Genomic DNA, 26,015 nt, shown 5'->3' on the forward strand with positions numbered 1-26,015 from the left:
AATATGAAGAAAACTGACTTTGGAAAACCTATGGTGAAATCCTGTATCTTCATTTATTTATCCAATTTCAAAAGTAAAAAGATAAGTGTTTCTCGAAAACTAGAAACTTACTAGAAAACATACTCGAAAACTAGAAACATACTAGAAAACATACTCGAAAACTAGAAACATGGTTCCGATTTTAATGGACAAATCCTCTGGTGGAAAGTTTGTTGTGTTTGATCCTGTGCTTGAGCAAGCTGATTTGATGCTACGCTAAATACATTCAGAACAATTGAAAAAATGACTAAGAGTCATTTACATAATTCATCTTAGCAGAAATAGGAAACATACAGGTTTCCAAAAAAAAACAGATTCAGACATTTTTCCAAAATATTGCACAGGTCAGCTACCCAAAATCATAACGTATCTTCTACAATAGATAAGTTTTGAATAAATATGGTTAGAAGCTACGAGATTTTATAGAAACTAATGGGATACATTGAATTTTGAACAAGAATAATAAAACAGCAGGGGTTAAGTAATCGATTGAGTAAAATGGAGAACCGATGTGGTTAAATTTGATTCAAAAACCGGTTTCATCATTGAACGTGTTTCGATTTTGGGCGAATAAGATACACACGCAACAGAAATTTACCTGATCTTTACAATCTTTCCAGTTGTGGCAACACTGCCTATACTTTAGATTTCGATTTTGGATCATTGAACGTGTTCCGATTTTTGGCGAATAAGATGCACACACGCAACAGAAATTTACGCGATCTTTACAACCTTTCCAGGTGTGGCAACACTGCCTATACTTTAGATTTCGATTTTGGATCACTGAATGTGTTTCGATTTTTGGCGAATAAGATGCACACACGCAACAGCAATTTACCTGATCTTTACAATCTCTCCAGCTGTGGCAACACTGCCTGTACTTTAGATTTCGATTTTGGATCATTGAACGTGTTTCGATTTTTGGCGAATAAGACGCACACACGCAACAGAAATTTACCTGATCTTTACAATCATTCCGGATGTGGCAACACTGCCTATACTTTAGAAATATTAGAAAAATTGTCTGATTTGTTTTCATGTATAGGTCCTAAAGGAAACGTCAAAGTGTCAACTGAGAAGACAAAAGTACAGTTTCTCAGAGTTTATTATTCTCCTAAAACAAAAGAAATCTAAGTAAAAGCCTGTGTTTATGTCGCAGGGAGTAGAAATCCCAGTAAAATTCAATGATAATTCTCCTTTTCTTGTTCAAGTCCAGTACTTCCTTTTGTCAACAACAATCTTAAAAGAGAAAGAAGATGGGACCCAATGCCAAGTAACACGTCCAAATGAATCTAATTTTATTCCAACTGCATGTTTAGTATTCTTTTAGTTCCCTAAGCGAATATTCACTTTTTCCTCAACTAAGTATTTTATCTTACCTAAGCCCTGTGACGCAAGTCGTTTAAGATAAACTAGAAAATTGTTGTCTTTAAAAAAAGATATTAATTCAATTCAATAATTTCCCGCGAGAGAGAAAGTTCAGAACATACTGGCTTTTTTTTACTTATATTAAAAAGATGGAGAAATTTTTATTATTTGAATGAACAGCATGAAATTAAAGGTTTTTTTGCACAAAAATCTTATTTATAAAGACAAATAAATTAATTAGCTTATTTACACAGAGAAAAAGTCAAATGACACCTCGTGCTCTGACTTTTTAGGAATTACATTACTGCACTATCACATAATGAGAAAGAAAGACAACAGATGCCCAGTAACGCGGCTGTGGGAAAGGTTTGAAATCCAGACACATCCCTACCCACAAAACGCAAGAAGTAATGTTTAAATATGTACTTTTTGGTTAAACTATATAATGAATACCAGAATTTATTCTTCATAGTTAAGTCCACCCTCTTAAAGGACATGGGATAGTCCTGAAGTGGAATCGTAGCACAAACGCTGAAGGTTATTCGTCTATTTCCGTTTTACCTCGCGCAAAACTACCATGAAATTTACAGCATAAGCATGTTCATGGATGTAGTCAGAATTCAGTTTCCTGTAGGGGTTTAAAAAATCTATTTGAGATCAGAATAAAGGTTCCCATTGATTATTTGTTCATAAACTGAAGATTTAAATACAAGGTATCACTTCACATTACGGACAAACAAGTGTTCGCTTCTTGATTTAACAGAGTATGTTTATGTTAGAATACAAATTATTGATATTAAGAATTTTCTAAAGGTACAGACTTTAAGATGGTTATGCCCCATAAAAATTATTATCCATATTGGTCACTGTTTGAACTTGAAGATTGGGTATTTATTTGAAAATGTGTGAAAAGCTATAAAGTGAAAAATACATTTTGTTTTTTGTTTTGTATTTGCTTTTTTACAAAAAGTTTTCTGATTGGTTTTCCCTCTTCCTCTGAGTCAACCATATATTCCGTGTATGTTTCAGTAATTCGAATTAAAAGCAAAAAGTGTTAATTTTAAAAATGATAATATTTGTTTCAATTTGTATTAAAGAGAGCGAGATTTGTTTCACAAGTCAGAACTTTTAGAACTAGATGGAGATAGAAATCTAAAAGATCCCCAACTTTTTTGCATGCTGGCCAATGGTCAACACATCGTAGCTACCGATCTCCTGATTTGCTGCCTTCGGCCGGGAGTACAATGTGTGGTTAGGGGTAAATCATCCGACGCTTCCCTTATTTTTCCTCCTAGATTTCTCCAGGTACCCATTTAGAGCTGGGCCGACCCTGGCTGAGCTTATAGTCACACCACTAACCCCAGTTCCAAGCAAAATAAATAGCGACGCCAGGACTCGAACCCTTGTACTCAAGATTTCAAATCTAGTGCGCTAACCACTCGGCTAGGACGATTCGGCTATGAAAGATCCCCAAGGTGTAACTTTAAAGTCATAAATTACGAATTACTTAATGAGTTTAGTCAAACTCGAACCACTAATAAATGAATTGTTGCGGAGACTTTTAAGCCTAACCCTATGGATTTTAAATGGGAATGCATATGGATCAGAGAGTGCTTTTTTGGATAACGGTACTAAATGATGCTGGATGGAAAGAGACTTTAGTTTTTCCTGATATTTTGAAAGCCTTCGACTCAGTTGATCATGGTATATTACTTCCAAAACATGATATTTAAGAGGGACTCCTTTGGACTTTTTCGCAATCATCGGGTAGAAAGAATATTGAATCAGGTGTTCCACACGGGTATGTGCTCGGACCAACACTATTTTGTAAATTTATTAACGACCTGTTTGGCGCTAGAGAGTGTTTGTCGTTTGCCCTGACTTTTACTGTCAGCAAATTTTTAAAGCTAATTATTGCATTATTTACGGATGATACGCATTTTACAATGGCATCAAAGAGCAAACGCAACTAATAGAGAAGCTTTTGCTGGTATGAGCCAAATTTGTGACTATTGTTCAGATGACTTTTGAATCTTCTTTTGAAAGAGTCAGCACAGAAAGTTTTAGGGATAATTTTCCCAGAATAATCATTTCAGATCTAAGTGCGCCGTCGAAGGAAGCTGTTTTTCAAGTACTTTGTTCTTGGCTTGCAAACCTCAAGATAATTGGACCGAGCTGTGTGCCTTCGTGTCTATCTTGTCAGTTGAGCCATTGAAGGGCACAATACAAGAAAGCTAAAGAGAAGGAGGTGAATTTAAGTGTTTGCCGTAAACAGCCAACAACGTTACATCAAATCTCTCACTAACAGAATCGAAGGGGTTGTATAGAGTGACTAAACCTGTGCTATTAGCTCTATTTTGGATCTTTTGGAGTGGTTCCAATAACATTTTACGAGCAATAGCACGCAGTGGCATCCATACTCGGAGATGAGTCTGATGCAGTAACTGCAAAGTGGGATGATCAAGCTCAGTAGTAAAAGGTTTTGCGACGCAGAGTGATCCCCATCTATTAGCGCAAGACAATCTGACCCGATCAAGGTGAATTTCATATGAAAGATGCATGATGTAGTGGATTTCAAAGAGGCGAAGCACTTTGACTTTCTTTGCAACTTGTTGAAGAAGATGAAGTTGGGGTGTATGCGTGGTGCTTTTGATTGGGAGATCATTAGCTGTTTTGTTTTCGATGGATTGAAACTGACCATCCAGGCATTGGACCGCTTTTCAATTTCCTAAAGATTTTTCTGTGGGGACAGGGAGGCTTGGATTGGGTCTTCATCTTTTGGGATGAATGTACGTGCTGTGCTGTCATCGGCAAACTGATACAGAAGGTTCGCAAGTGATCAGAGGGCAACCCCATGCCCTTTTTTCCCAAGTTCATCTGATAAAAATTTTGAGATAGCCATTTTTTAAATAGTTGAAAGATCATATAAAAAAAAACTCCGGTGTCGACACAACCCCCGAGGGCCCGGGGGCAAGCGTCTTAAGTTACGCCGTTGGGACATATATAGCTCTTATGGAAGGGATGCTCATATAAACTTCAGAGAGAGCTCATTTGGTTTGGAAATTGAGAGTTCTAGTTCATTTTTTAAGAGTCAAAAGAGACCGGAGGGCAATTAGACCCTCCCCATGCCTTTTTTTCCCAAATGTGTCCAAATTTTTTTCAGATAATCATTTTGTTAGAAATATTTTAAAGATCGGATAACAAAAACTCAGGAATCGACACAACTGACACAAGTATTTTTTCAAATAGTTCAAACATCAGATAACAAAATTCCGGTGTCGACACAACCCCCAGGGCCCAGGGGTAGGCGTTGTAAGTTATATTCTGGGGCCGTATATGGTTCTTATGAAAGAGATGTGCGTATAAACTTCAGAGAGGGCTCATTTGACTGGACATTGAAAGTTCTAGTTAATTTTTTAAGAGACAAAAGAGATCCTAGGGCAACTAGCCCCCCCCTCACGATTTCTTTCTCCAAGCCCATCCAATAAAAAATTTGAGATAGCCCTTTTTTTAAAAATAGCTGAAAGGTCAGATAAGAAAAACTCCTGTGTCGACATAACCCCTCAGAACCCAGGGACAGGCGTTGCAAGTTATACCTCGGGGGCAAATATGGTTCTTATGGAAGGAATGCTTTTATAAACTTTGGAGAGGACTCATTTGATTAGAAATTGAAAGTTCTAGTTCAGTTTTTAAGAGTCAAAAGAGACCGGAGGGTAACTATCCCCTGCCTCTCCACGCTCTTTTTTCTGAAATCAATCCGATAAGAACTTTGAGATAGCCATTTTTTTTAAATAGTTCAAAGATCATATAACAAAAACTCTGAGGTCGAAACAACCCCCCAGGGTCCACGGACAGGCGTTTTAAGTTATACCTTGGGGGCATATATAGTTTTTATGGAAGGTATGCTTCCATATAACCAACGCATACCCCCCCCCCCAGGGCCCGGGGGTATGCGTTGTAAGTTATGCCCATGGGACGTATATGGTTCTTATGGAAGGAATACTCGTATAAACTTCTGAAAGGGCTCATTTGATTGGAAATTGAAAGTCCTAGTTTCCATGTTAAGAGTCAAAAGATATCCGAGGGCAACTAGTCACCTCCTCCACGCCCTTCTTTCCTCAAACCCATTCGATGAAAATTTTGAGATTGCTATTTTGTTAAAAATAGTTTAAAGGTCAGATAATAAAAACTCCCGTGTCGATACTACCCCCCCCATGTCCCGGGGACAGGCGTCATAAGTTATGCCTTAGGGGCGTATATGGTTCTTATGAGAGGTATGCTAATATAAGCTTCAGAGAGAGAGAGAGAGCTCATTTGATTAGAAATTGAAAGTTCTAGTTCACTTTTTAAGAGACAAAACAGGCCAGAGGGCAACTACTTTCCCACGCTCTTTTTCCACAAACCCATCTGATACAAATTTGGAGAATTTGTTTTTAAAATAGTTCAAAGGTCAGATAACGAAAACTCCGCTGCCGACACCCCCTCCTAGGGCCCAGGGGAGGCGTTTTAAGCAATGTTCCAGAGGCGTATAAGGTTTTTATGTTAGGGGTAGTCGTACAAACTTCGAAAGTGGCTCAGTTGATTGGAAGCTCTAGTTCCCTTTACAAGAGTCAAAAGTTAACAAAGGGTATCCCCCTGACACAAACACCCTGTTTTCCCCAAATGCATCAAATGAAAATTTTCAGATGGTCATGTTCTTTGAAATAGTCCGACGATAAGACAAAAAAAAACTTTATTGTCAACATACGCCCCTTCCAGAGCCCGGGGAAGGGTTATAACTTATGCCATGGGGGCATATAAGGTTTTTATGGAAGAAGTGGTCGTATGAACTTAGGAGTGGACTAAAATGACTAGAAACTAAAGTTCTAATTCATTTTTTACGAGTCAAAAGTGATCTGATGGCGATTAGCATCCTCCCCCCTTCCTCTCAACCTTGTTTTCCTCCAATGCATCCAATCGAATTTTTTTTCAGACATTTTTTTTCAAAATAGACCAACAATAATACAACAAAAACTCAAGGGATAAAACAGCCCCCCTTCCCAGAATCTGGGGACAAGTGTTGTAAAATGTGCGCTGGAGAATATATGATTTTTATGCAAGGGATGATCGCATAAATTTCGGAGAAGGCTTATTAAATTTCAAACCAAATTTCTAGTGCCCTTCTCAAGAGTCAAAAGTGATCAGAGGGTAACTAGCCCACTCCTCCCCCAAAGCCCTTTTTCACCAAATGCATCTAATCAAAATGTTGATTAAGCTATCTTGTTCAAAATAGTTAAAGATCAAATTACAAAAACTCCAGGGTCAAGAAATCCCTCCGAGCCCGGAGGAAAGTGTGGTAAGCTATGCCCTGAGGGCATATAAAATTCTATGTAAGGGGTGGTCATACAAACTTCAGAGATGGCTTGTTTGATTGAAAATTGAAAGTTCTAGTTACCTTTTTAAGTGTCATCAAAAGTGATCGATATTCCCCCTACCTTTTTCCCCAAATACATCCGATAAAAATTTGAGATAGCCATATTTTTCAAAATAATCCAAAATTCGAATTCCTATAAATTAGGGATTGAGAATTAGAAATCCTCCATATTACACGGGACAAGAGTTGTAACTTAAGTAGGTTGTAAGTTTTTAAGAATCGAAAGTGATAAAAAAAACGGGGTTGACACATCCCCACAGAGCCCGGAGGCAAGTGTTGTAAGCTATGCCCCGATGGGAAATAAAGTTCTATGTAAGGGGTGGTTGTATAAACTTCAGAGATGACTCGTTTGATTGGAAATTGAAAGTTCTAGTTACCTTTTTAAGAGTCATCAAAAGTGATCGGAGGGTATCTACCCTCCCCCACAAACACCTTTTTCCCCAAATAAATCCGATAAAAACTTTTAGATATCCATATTTTTTAAAATAGTCCAAAATTCAAATTACTATCAATTAGGGGCAGAGAAATACTCCATAGCACCCGGACGAAAATTGTAAGCTATGTAAGTTGTAAGTTATTAAGATTTGAAATTGATCAAAAAGTAGCAATCCCCCCCCCCAGTGATCAAAATTTTGAAATAGCTATTTTGTTCAAAATTGTCCGAAATTCGAATTACTATAACTTAGGGGTTGAGAAATCTTCCCTAGCCCCCGGGGCAAGGAATGTAACTTATGTAAATTACCTACTATTAGAATACAAGGTTTTGTGGAAGGGTGGTTGTATTAACTCTGGAAGATGCTCATTAGAGTCGAAAATGATCAATGGCCATCTAGCCCACGCCCCACTTTCTCAAAGGGCATCCGGTCAAAATTCAGAGATGGTCATTTTGTTCAATATAGTTCAAAGGCATAATAACTACGCTTCCGGAGTCGATCCCCCCCCCAATCCTTAGGAAATGGCTCTGAGTTACGGAACTTAATTATTGTTACTTTGATACTTAGTTACTTTGATACTTGGATGTAGTGATTTACGTGGCAACTTCGATTTACGATGCATAGGCTATAAGCTATGCAAGTTGCTTATTGTTACTTTGATACTTTGAAGTTTTATCCTTTCTTTACTTTGATACTTTGGTACTTTGATATTGTTACTTTGATACTAGTTTTGATACTTTGATGAAAGTTTGTTGTTGAAAAAAATCTTATTTTGAAACAAGGAGTTTTTTAAAAACTTGAAACTTTTTGCAGTCAATAAAGGAACAAAATTAATCAAAAAACTTTCCAAAAGTTTTTTCCCTAATTCTTCCCGAAAGAATTGGGGTTATGTACTTCTAATGAATGGCGTATTCACTCAAAACAAGAGTATGGCTACTGCCCGTTGATTCTCTTACTTATGTGGCTACAAAGCTCTGGAAAATAAGTCTACCTTTTTTTATTATAATAATTTCGAGATAAGAATTCAAAGAGATCTGAGAATTAGATTAAGGATTGGTTTTTATACTGCGGTCGTCTTCAGGGAATAGGGATTATGTACTTGGTGTCATCACTATAAACAAGAATATAGCTACTGCCCGTTTCTCTAACGGTAAAAGTATCATTTTCTTAGTTAAATAGATAAAAGATTTAACTGCAAGTAAGGAGCGACAACAAAACTTGAAACGAACAGAAATTATTCCGCTTTCTGTTTGACTCTTTCTCACAACTTTACTTTTTAAAATAATAAAAAACTTTAGTGTAAAGAGCGAGGAGTTGAGGAGGGAACAGCCCCTCGCATATACGGAATAATTTCCGTTCCTTTTAAGTTTTATTGTCGCTCCTTACTTGCAGTTAAAAAACTTGTTTTTTATTTAATTTCTGAACGTTTTTTAATGAATGCATGTTTTTATTTTGGCTCACCACACACGAACAATTAAATGAAATTTGCATATATTTTTTTTTAAATGGCTTTCTCATAGTTTTGATCGGACGACTTTGATAAAATAAGAGGTGTGGGAGTAGGCCTAGTTGCACTTCTATTTTTGTTTAATTAAAAAACCAACCAGAACTTTTTTTTACGAATGTTTTTATTAGTAATAAATATATGTACCTTACGAATTAACTTACCTAACGAAATTCTATATTTATATATTTTAATTACGTATATGAGGGGGTTCTCCCCCTCGTCAATACTTCGCTCTTTACACTTAAGCTTCAGTTTGGTCCCAATTCCTTAAGAATGACTCCTGATTGACAAAGGCCGTAGAATAAATAGATGAAATTACTAAAAAACACTTTAGCGTAAAGAGTAAGTTATTGTTGAGGAGACGAACCGCTTTATATACGTAATAATTTCTGTACGTTTTAGGTTCTAACGCTGCTGCTTATATCGACCTGAATTTTTTTTGTATTTATTTTCTTTTTTTTGCTAGAAAATTCTGCGGCCCCTTCATGGAAATTTTCTTCCCTCATGATAAATTCCTCCAAGATTTAATTAAAATAAATAGCTCTTTTGAACTTACTAAAAATATTTTTGCGTAAAGAGCAAGATATTGACGCGGGGGCGAAACCCCGCATACACGCAATAGTTTCTGTTCGTTTTAAGGTTTAATATTGCTCTTTACTTTCAGTTGGAATTTTTTTTTTTTTAATTTAATTTCTGATTGTTTTTTAAGCAATGCTGGGAAATCTAGCGCCCCCTTTATGGAAATTCCCTTCCCCAATGATCAACTTATCCATGGAAAGATACTCCCACGTAACCCTCTACCCCAACCCCTCCTCCCTCCACCAGAAAAAAATCTCCTGAAAATGTATTTAGACTTCCCAATAAACAATACTATATGTAAACAATGGGCAAAGTTCATAACTTGCAGCCCCTCCTCCGGGGACTGTGGGGAATTAAGTCTTCCTCAAAGACATAGTTATTAGATTTTTCGACTATGTTGAACAAAATGGCTATCTAAAAATTTTGTCCGGTGACTTTGGGAAAAATGAGCATGGGAGGAGGCCTAGTTACCCTCCAATTTTTTCTGGTCACTTAGAAAGGGCACTAGAACTTTTAATTTCTGCTCGAATGAACCGTTTTGGGCCCTAGGACCACTGGGTCGATACCATCACCCCCGGGAAAAAACAAACAAAAAAAAACAACAAATAAACACGTATCCCCGATCTTTCTTCTGGCAAAAAATACAAAATTCTACATTTTTGCAGGTAGGAACTTGAAACCTCTACAGTACGGTTCTCTATTACGCTGAATCTGATGGTGTGATTTTTATGAACATTCTATGACTTTTAGGGACTGTTTCCCCCTTTTTTGAAAATAAGACAAATTTTCTCAGGCTCGTAACTTTTGATTAGTAAGACTAAACTTGATAAAAATTATATATTTTAAATCAACATTAAATCTGATTCTTTTGATATATCTATTTGCATCGTGATTCCGTTTTTTAGAGTTTCGATTACTATTGAGCCGGGTCGCTCCTTACTTACAGTTCGGTACCACGATTGATTTGATTCGAGGAAAGTAAACCCGCCAAGAACAACCCGCAGTGAACGATCAGAAATAAAGCTTTCAATCATCTTCAACAGAAGTCTTCTGACACCATACGGGTAAATTTTCTTCAGTAGGCCACGATACCATACTCTGTCAAAAGCTTTATCAATGTCGAATGAATATAACCTGATTTCGTATCCTTTTACCAAAAGTTCAATCCTCTCGTAGTATCGTGCCATTAAGTACTCAAGCTTTGAAGGCAGAATCCATATTGGCGTTCGCTTAAAATTTTGTTTTGACTTCAGGTACTAATAAAGTGAATGATTCGAAACCTTTCGTAAATTTTTTCAAAGCAAGAGTTCAGGTTCATAGACCTATATGAGTCCGTGTCCACTGGATCACCATCTGGCTTAGCTATATAAATCACATAGAAAGATTTCCATATGCGATGAAAAGTTTCAGTGGAAAAACGCAGCCGGAATTGCGATGACAAAGGTCCAGCTAATTCGGCACTTTTTCAGAATTTGAGAATACGGTAAACGCCTCGGCGAGAGCTTCCGTCTTTGCCTGGGGCTCTGGAACAATTGTCCCGGAAAAAGGTTCTTACAAAAAAATTCTTCGCGGGAGTGAAAACCAGCATTTTTAGGGACAGCATTTACTAGACAATTTTCATACCATATCTTCATTAGAGAGTCATCTACAAATTTTGCTAAATAGGTGGCTGTTATGCATCAAATCGAATCCTATCAGGAAGACTTAATTTTTTGATGTTTGATTTTGTTTTCAAGGGACAAGCACTACTCGGAGAAGTCTATTCCCTGACATGTATAAATATACATTAGTGGTTTCGGCATAACTACAAAGCTCTTCCGTTTCAAATCGTCTGAAAAGGAGATGATCTATTAGTTTTCCTTCAATAGCAGTATTCTACATTTCAAATCACTTTCAAGGGTCAAGCACAACTCAGTGGAGTCTGTTCCTGGGCTTATTTGTAATAATAATAATAATTTATTTATAACCCACAAAATACATTAAACTATGGAGTAAACACGCAAAAAAAGGAAAAACCAAAAAAACATAACAAAATAAATAACATAACAGCATACAACATAAGTAAATTACCTCAATTCAAAAAATGGCCAAAGAGGGTCAAAAACACCAATCAGTTGCCGGGTTTTAATAGATATATCTTTAGATAAATGTTTCGGTCGCGAGGGCGCATCAACGATGGCAAATTTAGAAACGACTGTATGATTCCGATACCACCGAAACAGACGCAGCAAATACTTGCAATACTTAAAATATCCTGAGCGTATTTTCTTTGTATCCTTCTTGCGAAGGAGGAAAGCAAAACCAGAAAGATAAAAAACAGCAGGGGCACAAAAACTAGAATAAAGACGGCATAGTCCTTTTCGGTTATACCGACCACGATTTGGGAAAATTTTCGCGTAACCAACCCGCATTCTTTTCAGCACCCTGGACGTAATAGCGGAGCAAGTAGACGAAAGTGACGTGGAAAAAGAGAAACCCAACCATTTAATACTTGCTGAACATGGTATAGTTGAAGAACCCAAGCAAAGAGGTGATGCTGGTGGAGGACTCCCAAAACACAAAAACTCACATTTGGAGGCATTAACTGAAAGGCCTACTGCGAATAGTGCGGCTGAAAGCCGGTGAAAGTTGGTAATTCGACTATGTTTTGTCCGACTAAGAAGCAGAACATCATCAGCATATGCAGCGTGACTAATACCTAAATTATCACTGTAAAAAAATTAAAGATTGAAGACGTTGGAGACACGAAGCTAAAACACATTTAAATATGCTCGGGGATAACACGGCACCTTGCCTAACGCCTTTTTTAACAGGAATATACTCCCCTACAGTACCATTCCACTTCACCCTAACTGAAGACTTAGCATACCAATATTTAAGCGCGGAAACAATAGAAAGGTTAACACCTAAGGCTGCTAGAGAAAACAAAGCATTTGAATGAATTACATTGTCAAAAGCACTAGATATGTCAACAGTCAAACAATACAGGGTACTTTTTTGAGCAACAGCTTGTTTCATTAGCCGACCCACAATATGGTGAGCTTGAACGCAGCCCATACCTTTTCTAAAACTAAGCTGGAAGGGCGTAAAATTGCACTTGGAGTTAATGGCCGATAGCAGTAAATATTAAAATAGCTTACTAACAAAACAAGACACAGTGATAGGACGGTAATTAGAGCAAGCACTGGGGTCCTTGCCCGTCTTGATTATGGGAGATATACAACCGGACAAAAAACTATCTGGCACAACTGACTGTGCCAAACACATCTGAAACAATAACTGCAAATGCTTCAGCAGTTCAGGACAACCATAAGCAAAGACCATCACTATCGAGAGACTCAGACTTATTCACTTCCTTAAGAGCTCGGAGTATAACACCAGATTCCACCGATAACACTTGAGATTGGATGATACGAATTGAGTTGACAAGCTTAGTAAAATGATTTTGGAGATTAATATTAAATGAAAGCAAAATATTTTTATAATGAGAAACGAAGTCACATAGCCGAAGATTAATTGGAGGTGAACACTTTACACTGTTTATAACATGATCCCAGGATTTCTTGGCACAGGGACAATCCCAGGCATTCAGTCTCGCTCTACGCAGGGAATATTTGTATTGTCGTTTAGTTTTCTGTTTTATTTGATGTATTAAACCAGAATAAGGACGATCACAGGCTATCCACATACGGAGCCAGAACTTAGCTTTTTGTTTAGCTATCTTCACTTTAGGATCAACTTTCCAAAAGAGATTGCGAGTACCTGTTCGCACGCACTCGGAGGGAACAGCTTTTTTAGCGGCAGACTTTAGACAGAACACTATTTGCTGATAATAAGAGTTGAAGTTGTACATACAGATGTGTGCAATAAGTGCAAAGGCACTTTAATAGATTATAATAACTGGGACAATGTCAATACATAAAGTGGAACATGGGTATTTTCCCAATTCATTTTTGAGAACCACTTGGTAGAGTTACGTTGCATAGAGCTCGCCATGGAGCAAGATAGCTGGCACGTGATTGGTAAATGATCGTCGTCGATTTTAGAATCGTCCACATGAACTATTGATGAAAGTAGAGTTGAATCTGACACAATTACATGATCAAGGTTGGAAGTAAGACCACCACGATTGTGAATATAAGTAAATAGAAGATCTTTATCAGCAAGATGGAATCCTCCGGGTAGTGAATCGAGAAAGATTTCAGATCGGTCAGAATTAGATAATAAGTCAGTCTTCATGTCACCGGTGAGAACCCATTTGGTATTTTGTTTTGAAAGGTCGCTAAGTAGTGTTCATAGGCGATTACATGCTTGTGAAAACCTAGACAATGACTGCACAGTCTTTTTATTACAGGAGATTTAAATGGTTATAAATGCGGTATCACCACATTTTATCGCTAAGATGTTAGCGTCACTTTGCAATAATATCGGCTGAGTCTTATGTCTGAAATAGATGGCCAGACCTCCTGATGGTCTACCACGGGTTTTCTGGAAGGGACATAAAGCTAAACGGAGTTTGAGCATTCATTTATTAGCATTGTTGAGAGCTGATCGGAGAACTTTTCATTTCAGACTAAAACTTACGTATTCCATAGTGCAATTTGCACATTTTGGCTAAGCTTGGAAAGGGTTTTCCTTGGAATTCACATGAGGGCCAGAACATCTGGAACACTTGGGATGTGCTGGTGAGCGGGGACGAGCTCCAATCGGGTGATCAGTACTTTGACAGCGAAAGCATCGACGCGGAATGGATTGAAAGGGCTTAGCGCGAAAAATTTCGTACCCAATACGGATTCACGACTCAGGTACCGCGTTCAGAGATGTTTTGTCGATAAACTCGAGTCGAAAAGTGCGAGAATTGCCGATTTGATTAGCACTAATAAGTCCCTCTACTGAGGCCTCTAGGGTCGCTGAGCTCCGGGGGTGGGTTTCTTACAACGACAGCGTAGGACGGTTTTTTCGTATTTTGAGTAGGGGCTACAAGCTTAGACTGGCACTCAGTAACCTTGGACGCAATATCACGCAGCTGTTCAAGACAAGAGTTCACCTTGGCACTGAGGGTACTGAAGGCATCAACAGGGATCATTGTTACTTCGCTGGGACATTTGATAACAAAGTCCGTAAGCTTTATGTTCTGGGAATCGCACTTTACAGGGGAAGAAATAATGTCCGAAGCACAGTTTCATGCAGCATTGGCTCCAACGCGCTTCGATGGGACTTCATTCAGAAAAAGCTTTAAAAAAGCAGTTTACGGGTCTCACAAAGAGAAGAAGACTCGAAGAAATCGGCCATGTACTCTTTTATTGTATCGGGCGAAACTCCTTGAGCAAGAATTTTCTGTATAAAGCACAGGATAGGATTGTAGAAAATATAATCTTCGCACCAATTACCAGTTCCCATTTTCTCTAGAAGGTTCACTTGCGAGAGAAGTAAGGGAAGCGTTGGAGGCTGCCTACCTTGTCCCCGCAATTTAAGGGACAAGCCCGACTGGTACCACGGCTCTTGCAAACAGCTCTCCCCCACCCTTCTGCTTAGTTCTCTCCTCTCACCTTTATCGTAACGCAATTGTCTATAATATAGGAAATTATAATTATTTTTGCATCTGCTTAATCCTGACCTATATCATATATAGGTCATGAAAATATCAATAAGGGAATTCACAGTTCCCAAAGGAATTTTCACTCAAGTCTGAAAATAATCCGCTTATTTATAATTCTTTGGACACTGAATTAATTATCATGAAAATATTGGCTATAGGTCAGGTAGTGACGATAATCCTTTACCAAATATTAGTGATAGGTTCAATCCAAAAAGAGGTCATCACACCTTGAACTCTTTCAAGTCGATCTCTTTATAAAGTCGTTCCAAATTAAATAAAGGAAAGTTCAAATGATATAATATGTTATTATTGCATAGATGGCATTTTTCTAATCTTTCGCATCATTTTTTAACAGTCAAGCGCCGTTCGGTGGAGCCTGGTTCCGGGTGTATTCGTAATCAATTGATTCGACGTGAATAAAAAAAAATATTAGATTTTGTGCGAAAATTTTGTCAGGGATGGGCCAAATTATTTGCTAAAGTTGGGGATCCTCTCACGGTGGTGTTCTGCTTCATCGTGCAATTTAACCCATTGCTGAGAGAAGGTTTGTAACTCACCGGACGTGTCTACACGCCGGTAGGCCCTGCTGAGTGTACATCAATGGAGCGTTCTTCCTCCTCCATTTGTATTTATGACTAAGCATCGGTTCTGTTTCTGTTTTTCAGAAAAACAGAAACGGAAAAAAAGGATGAAAAAAAAAAAAAACTGAACAGAAACAGGTCCATCAAGTTGCACCCTGTCTTCAACATTGGGCAAAGTGTAAGCCGTAATTCCCAGGCGTTGTTCTGCTTCATCGTGCAATTTAACCCATTGCTGAGAGAAGGTTTGTAACTCACCGGACGTGTCTACACTTCGGTAGGCCCTGCTGAGTGTACATCAATGGAGCGTTCTTCCTCCTCCATTTGTATTTATGATTAAGCATCGGTTCTGTTTCTGTTTTTCAGAAAAACAGAAACGGAAAAAAAACTGAACAGAAACAGGTCCATCAAAAACAGATGACCTGTTTCTACTTTCTGTTCTGTTTTTTGGAAAATCAGAAAACAGCTGTTGTTTTATATTCCTCTTTTTTAAGATGTTGCACCCTGTCTTCAACATTGGGCAAAGTGTAAGCCGTAATTCCCAGGCGTGCATAAAAAAACCACCTTGAGACCATCCCAAATCCACTAACTCATCTTATTTTTAATCAACTACATGAGCATACAATAAGACCCTAACTGCACAAGCGATTCTAAAACCTATTAGAGGACCTGGGCATAGCACAGTTTTATTTTTGCCCCCTCAAGATGTTGAACAAAAGAGCATGAAATAAAAGGAACAAACTTTTCTTTTAATTAAATTTTAATTTAATATTAAAGGTTTTTAAAACTGAAAGCAAGAAGCGACATAAAAAATTAAAACGAGCAGATATGTACTTATCGGTAATACAATAGATACTTAAAAAGTGCAGTTTCATTAATGCCAATGAAATAAAACAAAATATTATGAAAATATATTACTTTAGTAACAAAATTATGAAAACTACCAGAAAGAATTTTAGAAGGGGGCCGCCCAGAGCACAGGATATTAAATACCTAACCTAGGTACCTTTTTTTGCCCTCCAACTCCAAAAACCTATTCAGAAATATTGTTCACGGAGTGACAAACCCCTGTTTCCCTTGCGAGCTAATTGAAATGTCTCTTTAAAGAAGTTGCTTGACTAGTTTTTGTCTTATGAGCGCGTGACAAATTCTCCAGTGTTTATTATATAACCGATAAGTCTCACAAAGTATTCCGCATATGAAAGGGGCCGTCCCCTCCTCAACGCCTTGCTCTTTATGGTAAAGATTTTTACTACTTCAAAAAGTAGAGTTATGACAAAGAGGCAATCTTTGGCGTGAAGAATGAGTCGTTGAGGAGGGGACAGCCCCCTGCATACACGGAAATAATTTCCGTACGGTCTTAATTTCTCTCCTTACTTTCAGTTTAAAAAAAACTTTTTTTAACTGAAAATAATATACTGAACATAATATATCTTATATATTTGGAATCAAACAGTTCGTGGTAACGAACTGTAGTAAGGAGAGACCTGGCTCAATAGTAACCAAAACTCTAAAAATGGAATTTTGATACCAATAGCTACATCAAAAAAGAATCGCATTTTAATGGTGATTTTAAATATATAAGTCTCGTCAAGTTTAGTCTTACCCATCAAAAGTTACGAGCCTGAGAAAATTCGCGTTATTTTAAAAAATAGGGGGAAACACCCCCTAAAGTCATAGAATCTTAACGAATATCACACCATCAGATTCAGCGTATCAGAGAACCCTACTGTAGAAGTTTCAAGCTCCTATCTACAAAAATGTGGAATTTTGTATTTTTTGCCAGAAGGCAGATCACGGATGCGTGTTTATTTGTTTGTTTGTTTTGTTTTTTTTTCCTAGGGGTGATCATATCGACCCATTTGTCCTAGAATTTTGCGAGAGGGCTCATTCTAACGGAAATGAAAAGTTCTATTGCCCTTTTTAAGTGACCAAAAAAATTAGAGGGCACCTAGGCCCCCTCCCACGCTAATTATCTTCCCAAAGTCAACAGATCAAAATTCTGAGATGGGCTACAAGTGGGAGGGGCAACAAGTTACATACTTTGACCAGTGCTTAGATATAGTAATGGTTATTGGGAAGTGTGCAGGCGTTTTCAGGAGGATATTTTGGTTGGGGGGGGATTGAGACGAGGGGGTAGGCTGGGGAAACTTTCCATCGAGGAATTTGTCATGGTGGAAGAAAATTTCCATGAAGGGAGCGTAGGATTTACTAGCATTATTAAAAAAAAAACAATCGAAAAATAAATATGAAAAAGTTTTTTTCAGCTGAAGTAAGGAGCAGCATTAAAACTTTAAACTAACAGAAATTATTACCCATATGAGGGGCTCACCTCCTCCTAATACCCAGCTCTTTACGCTAAAGTATTTTTAGTAATTTCAACAATTTACTCTACCCCTTTTGTGATTCAGGGGTCATTCTTAATGAATTTGGACAAAATTTAAGCTTTATTGTAAAGAACGAGTAACTGACGAGGGGGTGAACCCCCTCATATATGTAATAAAAACATGAGAATACAAAACTTCTTTACATAAGCTAATTTATAACTTACGTATATGTGTTACTAATAAAAAGATTCGTAAAAAATTAAAAGTTCTAGTTACCTTTTTAATTAACCAAAAAATCAGAGGGCAACTAGGCTTCCTCCCCCTCTTTTTTCTCAAAATCATTCGATCAAAACTATGAGAAAGCCATTTAGCCAAAAAAATAAATATGCAAATTTCGTTTTAATTATTCCTCTGCGGAGAGCCAAAATCAAAACATGGATTGATTCAAAAACGTTCAGAAATTAAATAAAAAAAAGACGTTTTTTGAACTAAAAGTAAGGAGCAACATTAAAACTTAAAACAAACAGAAATTACTTCGTATATGAAAGGGGCTGCTTCCTCACCAACGCCCCGCTCTTTACGCTAAAGTTTTTGTAATGTTTTAATAAGAAGAGTTGAGAGAAAGAGTCAAACTTTAGCGTAAAGAGCGGGGCGTTGGTGAGGAAGCAGCCCCTTTCATATACGAAGTAATTTCTGTTTGTTTTAAGTTTTAATATCGCTCCTTCCTTTTAGTTAAAAAAACATGTTTTTTATTTATTTAATCTAAGATAAGGTTTTAAATACGGCAGTAGAAAAGATATGAAAGAGAGAAAAATTCCTAAATCGTTAGAAACTCATCTGGAATGTGAAGGGTGTGAAAATGAATCAGGTTTCAGGGTATGGAAGTAAATACAACTCTTGTAGAGAAAATGTTTTTTCAACGATAAAGAGATGATTAAAACGGTGAAAAAGAAATTAACCCGATAACTACTTAGAGAGTATGTATTTAGAAGGAATGGGGGTAGAGAAACCACGTTATTCTACTCTATGTATAGTATAATCTCCCCCCCCCTTTTAGTTTGTAATTTTTATATGTAATTTTCACTCTTAAACTTCTGAAACTCAAACTATATAATTTTACTGGTAATTCCAAAATTAAAATACATTGTAATCTAGTATCAGCTAGGAGTATCCAGTCCCTTAATTAGTACATCAAATTATTGATACTTTCTTTTGAAGTCCTTTATTCACTTTATCTTCATTATTTTAATAGAATGGTCTTATGATTAAAATTTCATAAGCGATAGGAAACATGTTTTAAGTTTAGATTTTGAGTATTTTGGGTTCCTTTTATACCGTATAACTAAAAAATTGAAATGGTTTACCCAGTTACACAAAAATGTATAAACTAATCAGGTATTTGCACGTATTCGAAGAGGTTTGAGTTTGGTTGTCCTTAAACAATTTTTGAAAGGTTGAACTGATTGAAAGTTGTCGAAGAAAAGCTATTATCAGCCAACCTGAAAGAATACTGATCTTTACTCGAGTTCTTTAACGTTTGTTTTTATTGCTTGATGTTATCTAATTTCTTCACCTGATTGGGAAGAGGATGTTAAGCCATGGTTTCAGAAGATATCTGACCTTTAGCGTTTGAATATTAAACGTACTATGCATAGATGGTGTTTTTTTCGAAAATGGACGTATAAGATCTGAAGCAATTTAACTCTTCTTAGTTATAATTGTGTAGTGCGGGAGAAAAAGTGTGTGTGCAACATTTGAATTCAAAGGAAAGTGAGGAAGATGGCCCCTTTTTCACTGCTTAAATGATTCGACATTGAAGATATTTACTGCTAAGATTCGCAGTAAATAAGAAAATTTGAAATATGCAGTAAAATGGACATTTTCAAACAATATTATAGTTTTATAATTAAAATTTGCAATATCTTAGGAAGTTTTCACACTCTTTATGTCATATAATAAAATAATGAAATTCGTCTACTTAATTTACAAAATAAAGCTTAAAGAATACCCATGAATCGGATTTATCTTGAAAAATGTTTCAAACTCTTTTATTTTAGGAAATTTTGTCTTAAAGTACACTTTCTGTTATAATTACTTTAAATTTGACAAATATGGCAATAATAAATTTATCTTTTTGATACAATATACAGCTATTACCAACCTACGCCACTATCACAAACAACCAGGTTTTTTTCCTGATATAGGGCGTAAATTCAAACAAATGAGAAAACTGTGCGCTAGAGGTTTTTTTCTCCAGTCTCTTCTTGCTGCCATCCTTTTCTCAAATCCCTGTCCACCACTTTCTTCGCAGAATCGGTACCAAAGTGGTGGTGGGGTACTTTTCTTCGCGACAATCCATTTGGCACTAAGAAGCCCATTCTTGGCGGGGAATTAATAAAAACAACAAGTTTTTTTTTTAACTGCAAGTAAGGAGTGATATTAAAACTTAAAACAAACAGAAATTATTTCAAACAGATCATAGTAAGGAGCGACCCGGCCCAATAGTAACCAAAACTCTAAAAAATGGAATTTTGATACCAATAGCTACATCACATTTTAATTCTGATTTTAAATATATGAATTTCATCAAGTTTAGTCTTACCCATCAAAAGTTATGAGCCTGAGAAAATTTTCGTTTTTTAGAAAATGGGGGGAAACACCCCCCAAAAGTCATAGAATCTTAACGAAAATCACACCATCGGATTCAGCGTATCAGAGAACCTAATTGTAGAAGTTTCAAGCTCCTATCTACAAAAATGTGGAATTTTGTATTTTTTGCCAGAAGGCAGATCACGGATGCATGTTTATTTGTTTGTTTGTTTTTTGTTGTTGTTTTTTTTCCCAGGGGTGATCGTATCGACCCAGTTGTCCTAGAATGTTGCGAGAGGAATCATTCTAATGGAAATGAAAAGTTTTAGTGTCCTTTTAAGTGACCAAAAAAATTGGAGGGCAACTAGGCCCCCTCCCACGCTAATTATTTTCCCAAAGTCAACGGATCAAAATTCTGAGATAGCCATTATATTCAGCGCAGTCGAAAAACCTTATAACTATGTCTTTGGGGACGACTTACTCTCCCACAGTCCCCATGGGAGGGGCTACAAGTTACAAACTTTGACCAGTGCTTACATACAGTAATGATTATTGGGAAGTGTACAGGCGTTTTCAGGAGGATTATGGTTAGAGGAGGGGTTGAGAAGAGGGGGGTATACTGGGGGAATTTCCATCGAGAATTTGTCATGGGGGAAGAAAATTTCCATGAAGGGAGCGCAGGATTTACTAGCATTATTTAAAAAAAATGAAAAAATAAATATGAAAAAGAATTTTTCAGCTGGAAGTAAGGAGCAGCATTAAAACTTAAACCAAACAGAAATTATTACCCATATGAGGGGATCACCTCCTCCTAATACCTTGCTCTTTACGCTAAAGTATTTTTAGTAATTTCAACTATTTATTCTACGGCTTTTGTGATTCAGGGGTCATTCTTAATGAATTGGGACAAAATTTAAGCTTTAGTGTAAAGAGCGAGGTACTGAAGAGGGGGCGAACCTCCTCATATATGTAATAAAAATATGATAATACAAAAGTTTTTTTACGTAAGCTAATTTATAAGTTACGTAAATGTTTTACTATTAAAAAGATTTCTAAGAAATTAAAAGTTCTAGTTGCCTTTTTAATTAACCAAAAAATCGGAGGGCAACTAGGCTTCCTTCCCCGCTCTTTTTTACTCAAAATCATTCGATCAAAATTATGAGAAAGCCATTTAGCCAAAAAAAAAATGCAAATTTCGTTTTAATTATTCGTCTGCGGAGAGCCAAAATCAAAACATGCATTGATTCAAAAACGTTCAGAAATTAAATAAAAAAAAACAAGTTTTTTTTAACTGAAAGTAAGGAGCGACATTAAAACTTAAAATGAACAGAAATTATTTCGTATATGAAAGGGGCTGCTTTCTTATCAGCGCCCCGCTCTTTACGCTAAAGTTTTTTACTGTTTTAAAAAGAAGAATCTAGAGAAAGAGTCAAACTTTAGCATAAAGAGCGGGGCGTTGATGAGGAAGCAGCCCCTTTCATATACGAAGTAATTTCTGTTCGTTTTAAGTTTTAATGTCGCTCCTTACTTCAGTTAAAAAAACTTTTTTTTTTATTTAATCAACATAATAAGCTAAATCTTTTGATATACCTATTATTATTATCAAGATTTCATTTTTTAGAGTTTCGGTTACTATTGACCCACAAAGCTCCTTATTACAGTTCGTTACCACGAACTGTTTGATACAAAAGCATAACAGCTTTGAATGAAATGGAAAACAAACCGAAGTTCAAACTTTGAACTTGTTGCTCAGAAACATTCTTGTTTCGATTTTTCCATCAGTTGTTCTTGCACATTGGATTACTTGCACTATCCAGGCTAAAAAAAAAATTTTTTTTGGGTTTTTGGGATGGAAACTGTATGCCTCCGGTTAAGAGGTTTTCAAGCATGGTTATTTTAATAGTGTGCTTTTTATTTCAATCTAATGCCATTTTTGAGAGGTTTCGGGCTTCTTTTCGAAAATAAGGGAAATTTGCTCTTGTGTTAAGACTAGCATTGAAGTTTAATGAAGGTAATAATTAACATTGGTGAATCAGCATCAAATAGTTTTTTTGCGTAGAATTTTTTTCCGAAAACACATGTTTTTTCGTTTATTATAGATCGAGATTTGCTCTTTACTAGGTTGCAGCTACTGATGCATCCATGGTGTCTAAAATTAGTTACAAAAAAACACTGATAATTCACTAGACCCACTTTTTCTGCTGACTTGAACTTGACTTCCCCAACGTCACTTATTTTGTTCTAAGATCTAAGGCAACGATACTGCAAACTTTTGGCTCTGTCTTGGTCTAGCTTTAAAGTTAGCACTGAGCAACAGGTCCTCAATCTCCAGAGGATGCCTTGTAGTTGTACAAGAGCTTCTTCTTAGCTGAAAAAGCATTAGTTTCAAGAGCTAACCAAATAAAATAGAGTAAAAACTATGTCTCTAGTGCTGCCTCCAGATCAGATGTAGTTTCAGTCCACTCATCACATGTACTCTCCTCATATAACTTGTCAGGGTCATTCATATCAGACGCGTCATAAGCAATATCCTCATTTTTGACATCGGGTAGATAATCCTCGTCTGCATCGATCTCTTGCTCTATACTTGAACCTTCTTCTAGTTCGTCATCATCACCATCAGACACACGTGCAACAACCTGCTTTATATCAATTTTTCTCCAGGACTTGAGACCATTGGTTACACAAAAGTGAAGGTAGCAAGGTAGCAAGCTTTGACAATAGATTAAACGCAAGCACTTGGTTAAACGAAAAAAAAAATAAAACCAGTAAACAAGCAGAAACGGAAAAAACAGGCTAACAAAAATAAAAGAGAAACAGAAACAGGTCCAACAATAACAGATGTCCTGTTCCAGTTTTCCGTTCTGTTCTTTTTTTTTCTTTTTCTTTTGAAAATACAGAAACTGAAATAGGTAAGACCAAAACAGAAACAGAAATAAAAACAAAAACAGTGCCGATGCTCATTTAAGTGCCCCGGCGAAAGTGCCCCAGATTCTATTATGGACTCCAAGGGACTAGGTCCCTCCTTGTCCGCGCCTCCTATGCAATGGAGGTATCCTACATATCTGTAGGACATTCACCTATCCGTCACTTTGCGACACGCTGAGTGGTCTGAGGGAGGCCCCTAATGAGAATGTAACTTATTAGACACTTAATTCAAGAAAATAAGGCCAATACGAAAAAAAATTTGTAAATGAGTGAAAAACGTAACCTAAAGGAACGTCTGAAATAAATAAGACATCGTGTAGACTCGTAAATCGGTTTTAGTAATATCGAACTCTTTGTCAAAGAATATTTTATGGAGGTTGAAAAATATGAGTAAGTCCAATTTCAGCAACTATTTTTCTTATGGAGGGGAATCAAAAACGGGGAAAGCTCACACTTTTTTTTTTGGCGAACAGATTTTTTGTGCTCATTTTCTTCTAAACCCGCCCCCTTGCTGCCATGGTAGACCGAGTATATACAATCAATCAAAATCTTATATAATTGGGGAATACTTTCTGGCATAGGAAAAAATAATTTTGACTTTTGCAGATTTGCTATACAAAAAAGAATCGAAATATATGGAAAAGATGACCTAAAAGCAAGTCCGAAAGAAAATTAAAATTAAGCGGACTTGTGAATGTCTTAATATAATGTAAAAGATAAAATGAAAAACATTGAAGTCTATTAATTAAATCCTCCTATTATAATCCTCCTAATAATTTCGGTAATAAACATGTATTGCTGTTATTCCATGCTTTTCTAAGTAAAATTATAAAATTATTTTTTTAATATTTTTTTTTTTAATTGTTGCGTGCTACTACTCCATGAATAGTCACAGAGGGCAAGGATTAGGGGACAAATGCAAAGAGCTAGTGAAAATTGTCTTCTTGGTCCACTATAAATATGTACTAGCTTACCACTCAGAGCATTCCTTCTTTCGGGGTTATTTAAAAATATGTAGGCAATTTTCGACTTTTCATCTTTCTTCAAGTCGACAGATCCCCCGGGAAATCCGAGAAAAAATTGTCTTAGGTCATCTATCTGTTTTTCAGAAATTGGATTTGCAGCATATGTTCGAAAACTTGTCATTACACAATATTTGTAAGACACAAGTTTCCTTATCTGTAGCATTTAGCCTGAAAAGAGAAGTATTGATAAAAACCTGTTAGTAGCTAATTGCATATACTTCACGATAACAAATTTGGGAAAAAAAGTACCAAAATTGTCATAAAGCTTCTCATACAAAAATGTAATTTTCTATTGCGTAGTCCATAGCGTAAAAGGTGTATCTCAATAAATCTTATATTTTAATAACAAACATTTTATTCTTTGCTACAATACTACTCGCATAAGACGCATACTATTTTGCCAGGAATTTTAAAATAGGCATAAAATACTTTCCTGCTTGCTATAAGCTTCCTCGATTGCTATCCTAAGCCTCAAATGTGATTTTCAATAAGGATTTCGACAATCATTATTTTAACTAAGTCTGCTGCTGCACTTAGTTGCAATACATTCTTTAAAAAATGAAATTGATTCCCATAGTACATATAAAGCAAATAATGAATTTTAGAGTCCGTCATTCCTAATTCCAGAAGAAGTCCATTCATTCTTCAGAGGTGGTTCTGGCCTCTCCAGTGGCCAGGGAAATTTTTTTACTAGAGCCTCCCCTCCTTCTCACGCAAAATTTCCAGGTCAAATTTTAACAGTTTTTTTATTTACTAACAAAATTATTTTCGATTTATTAATTAATTATCATTTGTTGGATTGTTTGGAGATGCTAATGCGTAATCTCCACGCACTTCCAAGCTCTGCTTTAGCTGGGAGAGATTGCCCAGTAGAGGTCAGTCCATAGTGCCACCAATACCAGTCTGGTAGTGTTAGTAGAATTTATCTATCTGACAACTTTTTCTGATACAAAATAATCTTGGTGCAGACAATGAGCTAGTGTTTTATTTCATCAGACCTCTGAAAGAAAAAAGGATCCCAAAATTGTTGTCATCAGAGCGTCTACGAACAGGGTTGCCATCTGTAGCACGAAATTGCTATTTTACCACTATAAAACAGTTCGTGGTAACGAACTGTAGTAAGGAGCGACCCGGCTCAATAGAAACCAAAACTCTAAAAAATGGAATTTTGATACCAATAGCTACATCAAAAGAATCGCATTTTAATGCTGATTTTAAATATATAAGTTGCATCAAGTTTCGTACTACGCATCAAAAGTTACGAGCCTGAGAAAATTTGTGCTATTTTAGAAAATAGGGGGAAACACCCCCTAAAAGTCATAGAATCTTAACGAAAATTACACCATCAGATTCAGCGAATCAGAGAACCCTACTGTAGAAGTTTCAAGCTCCTATCTACAAAAATGTGGAATTTTGTATTTTTGGCCAGAAGGCAGATCACGGATGCGTGTTTATTCGTTTTTTTTTTTTTGTTTTTTTTTTTTCAAGGGGTGATCGTATCGACCCAGTTGTCCTAGAATGTTGCGAGAGGGCTCATTCTAACGCAAATGAAAAGTTCTAGCGCCCTTTTTAAGTGACCAAAAAAATTGGAGGGCACCTAGGCTCCCTCTCAAGCTAATTATTTTCCCA

The 26,015-nt window shown here is 36.6% G+C and overlaps 2 protein-coding genes across 3 annotated transcripts in view; one reads left to right on the plus strand and one right to left on the minus strand.

Moving 5' to 3' along the window:
- The window catches only part of LOC136031390 (protein bric-a-brac 1-like), a 120,738-nt gene that overhangs the window by 50,582 nt on the left and 44,141 nt on the right, over positions 1-26,015 (plus strand). The window lies entirely within an intron of this gene.
- LOC136031389 (ethylmalonyl-CoA decarboxylase-like) overlaps positions 1-26,015 on the minus strand; it is a 39,614-nt gene that overhangs the window by 2,341 nt on the left and 11,258 nt on the right. For both annotated transcript variants that reach the window (XM_065710921.1, XM_065710923.1), the window contains exon 2: positions 24,336-24,554. In XM_065710921.1, the coding sequence (XP_065566993.1) occupies positions 24,336-24,549 (214 nt within the window). In that variant the 5' untranslated portion in view covers positions 24,550-24,554. The remainder of the gene's footprint in view (positions 1-24,335; positions 24,555-26,015) is intronic.

This window comes from Artemia franciscana, chromosome 9 (assembly GCF_032884065.1).
Source record: "Artemia franciscana chromosome 9, ASM3288406v1, whole genome shotgun sequence".
Lineage (NCBI taxonomy): Eukaryota > Metazoa > Arthropoda > Branchiopoda > Anostraca > Artemiidae > Artemia > Artemia franciscana.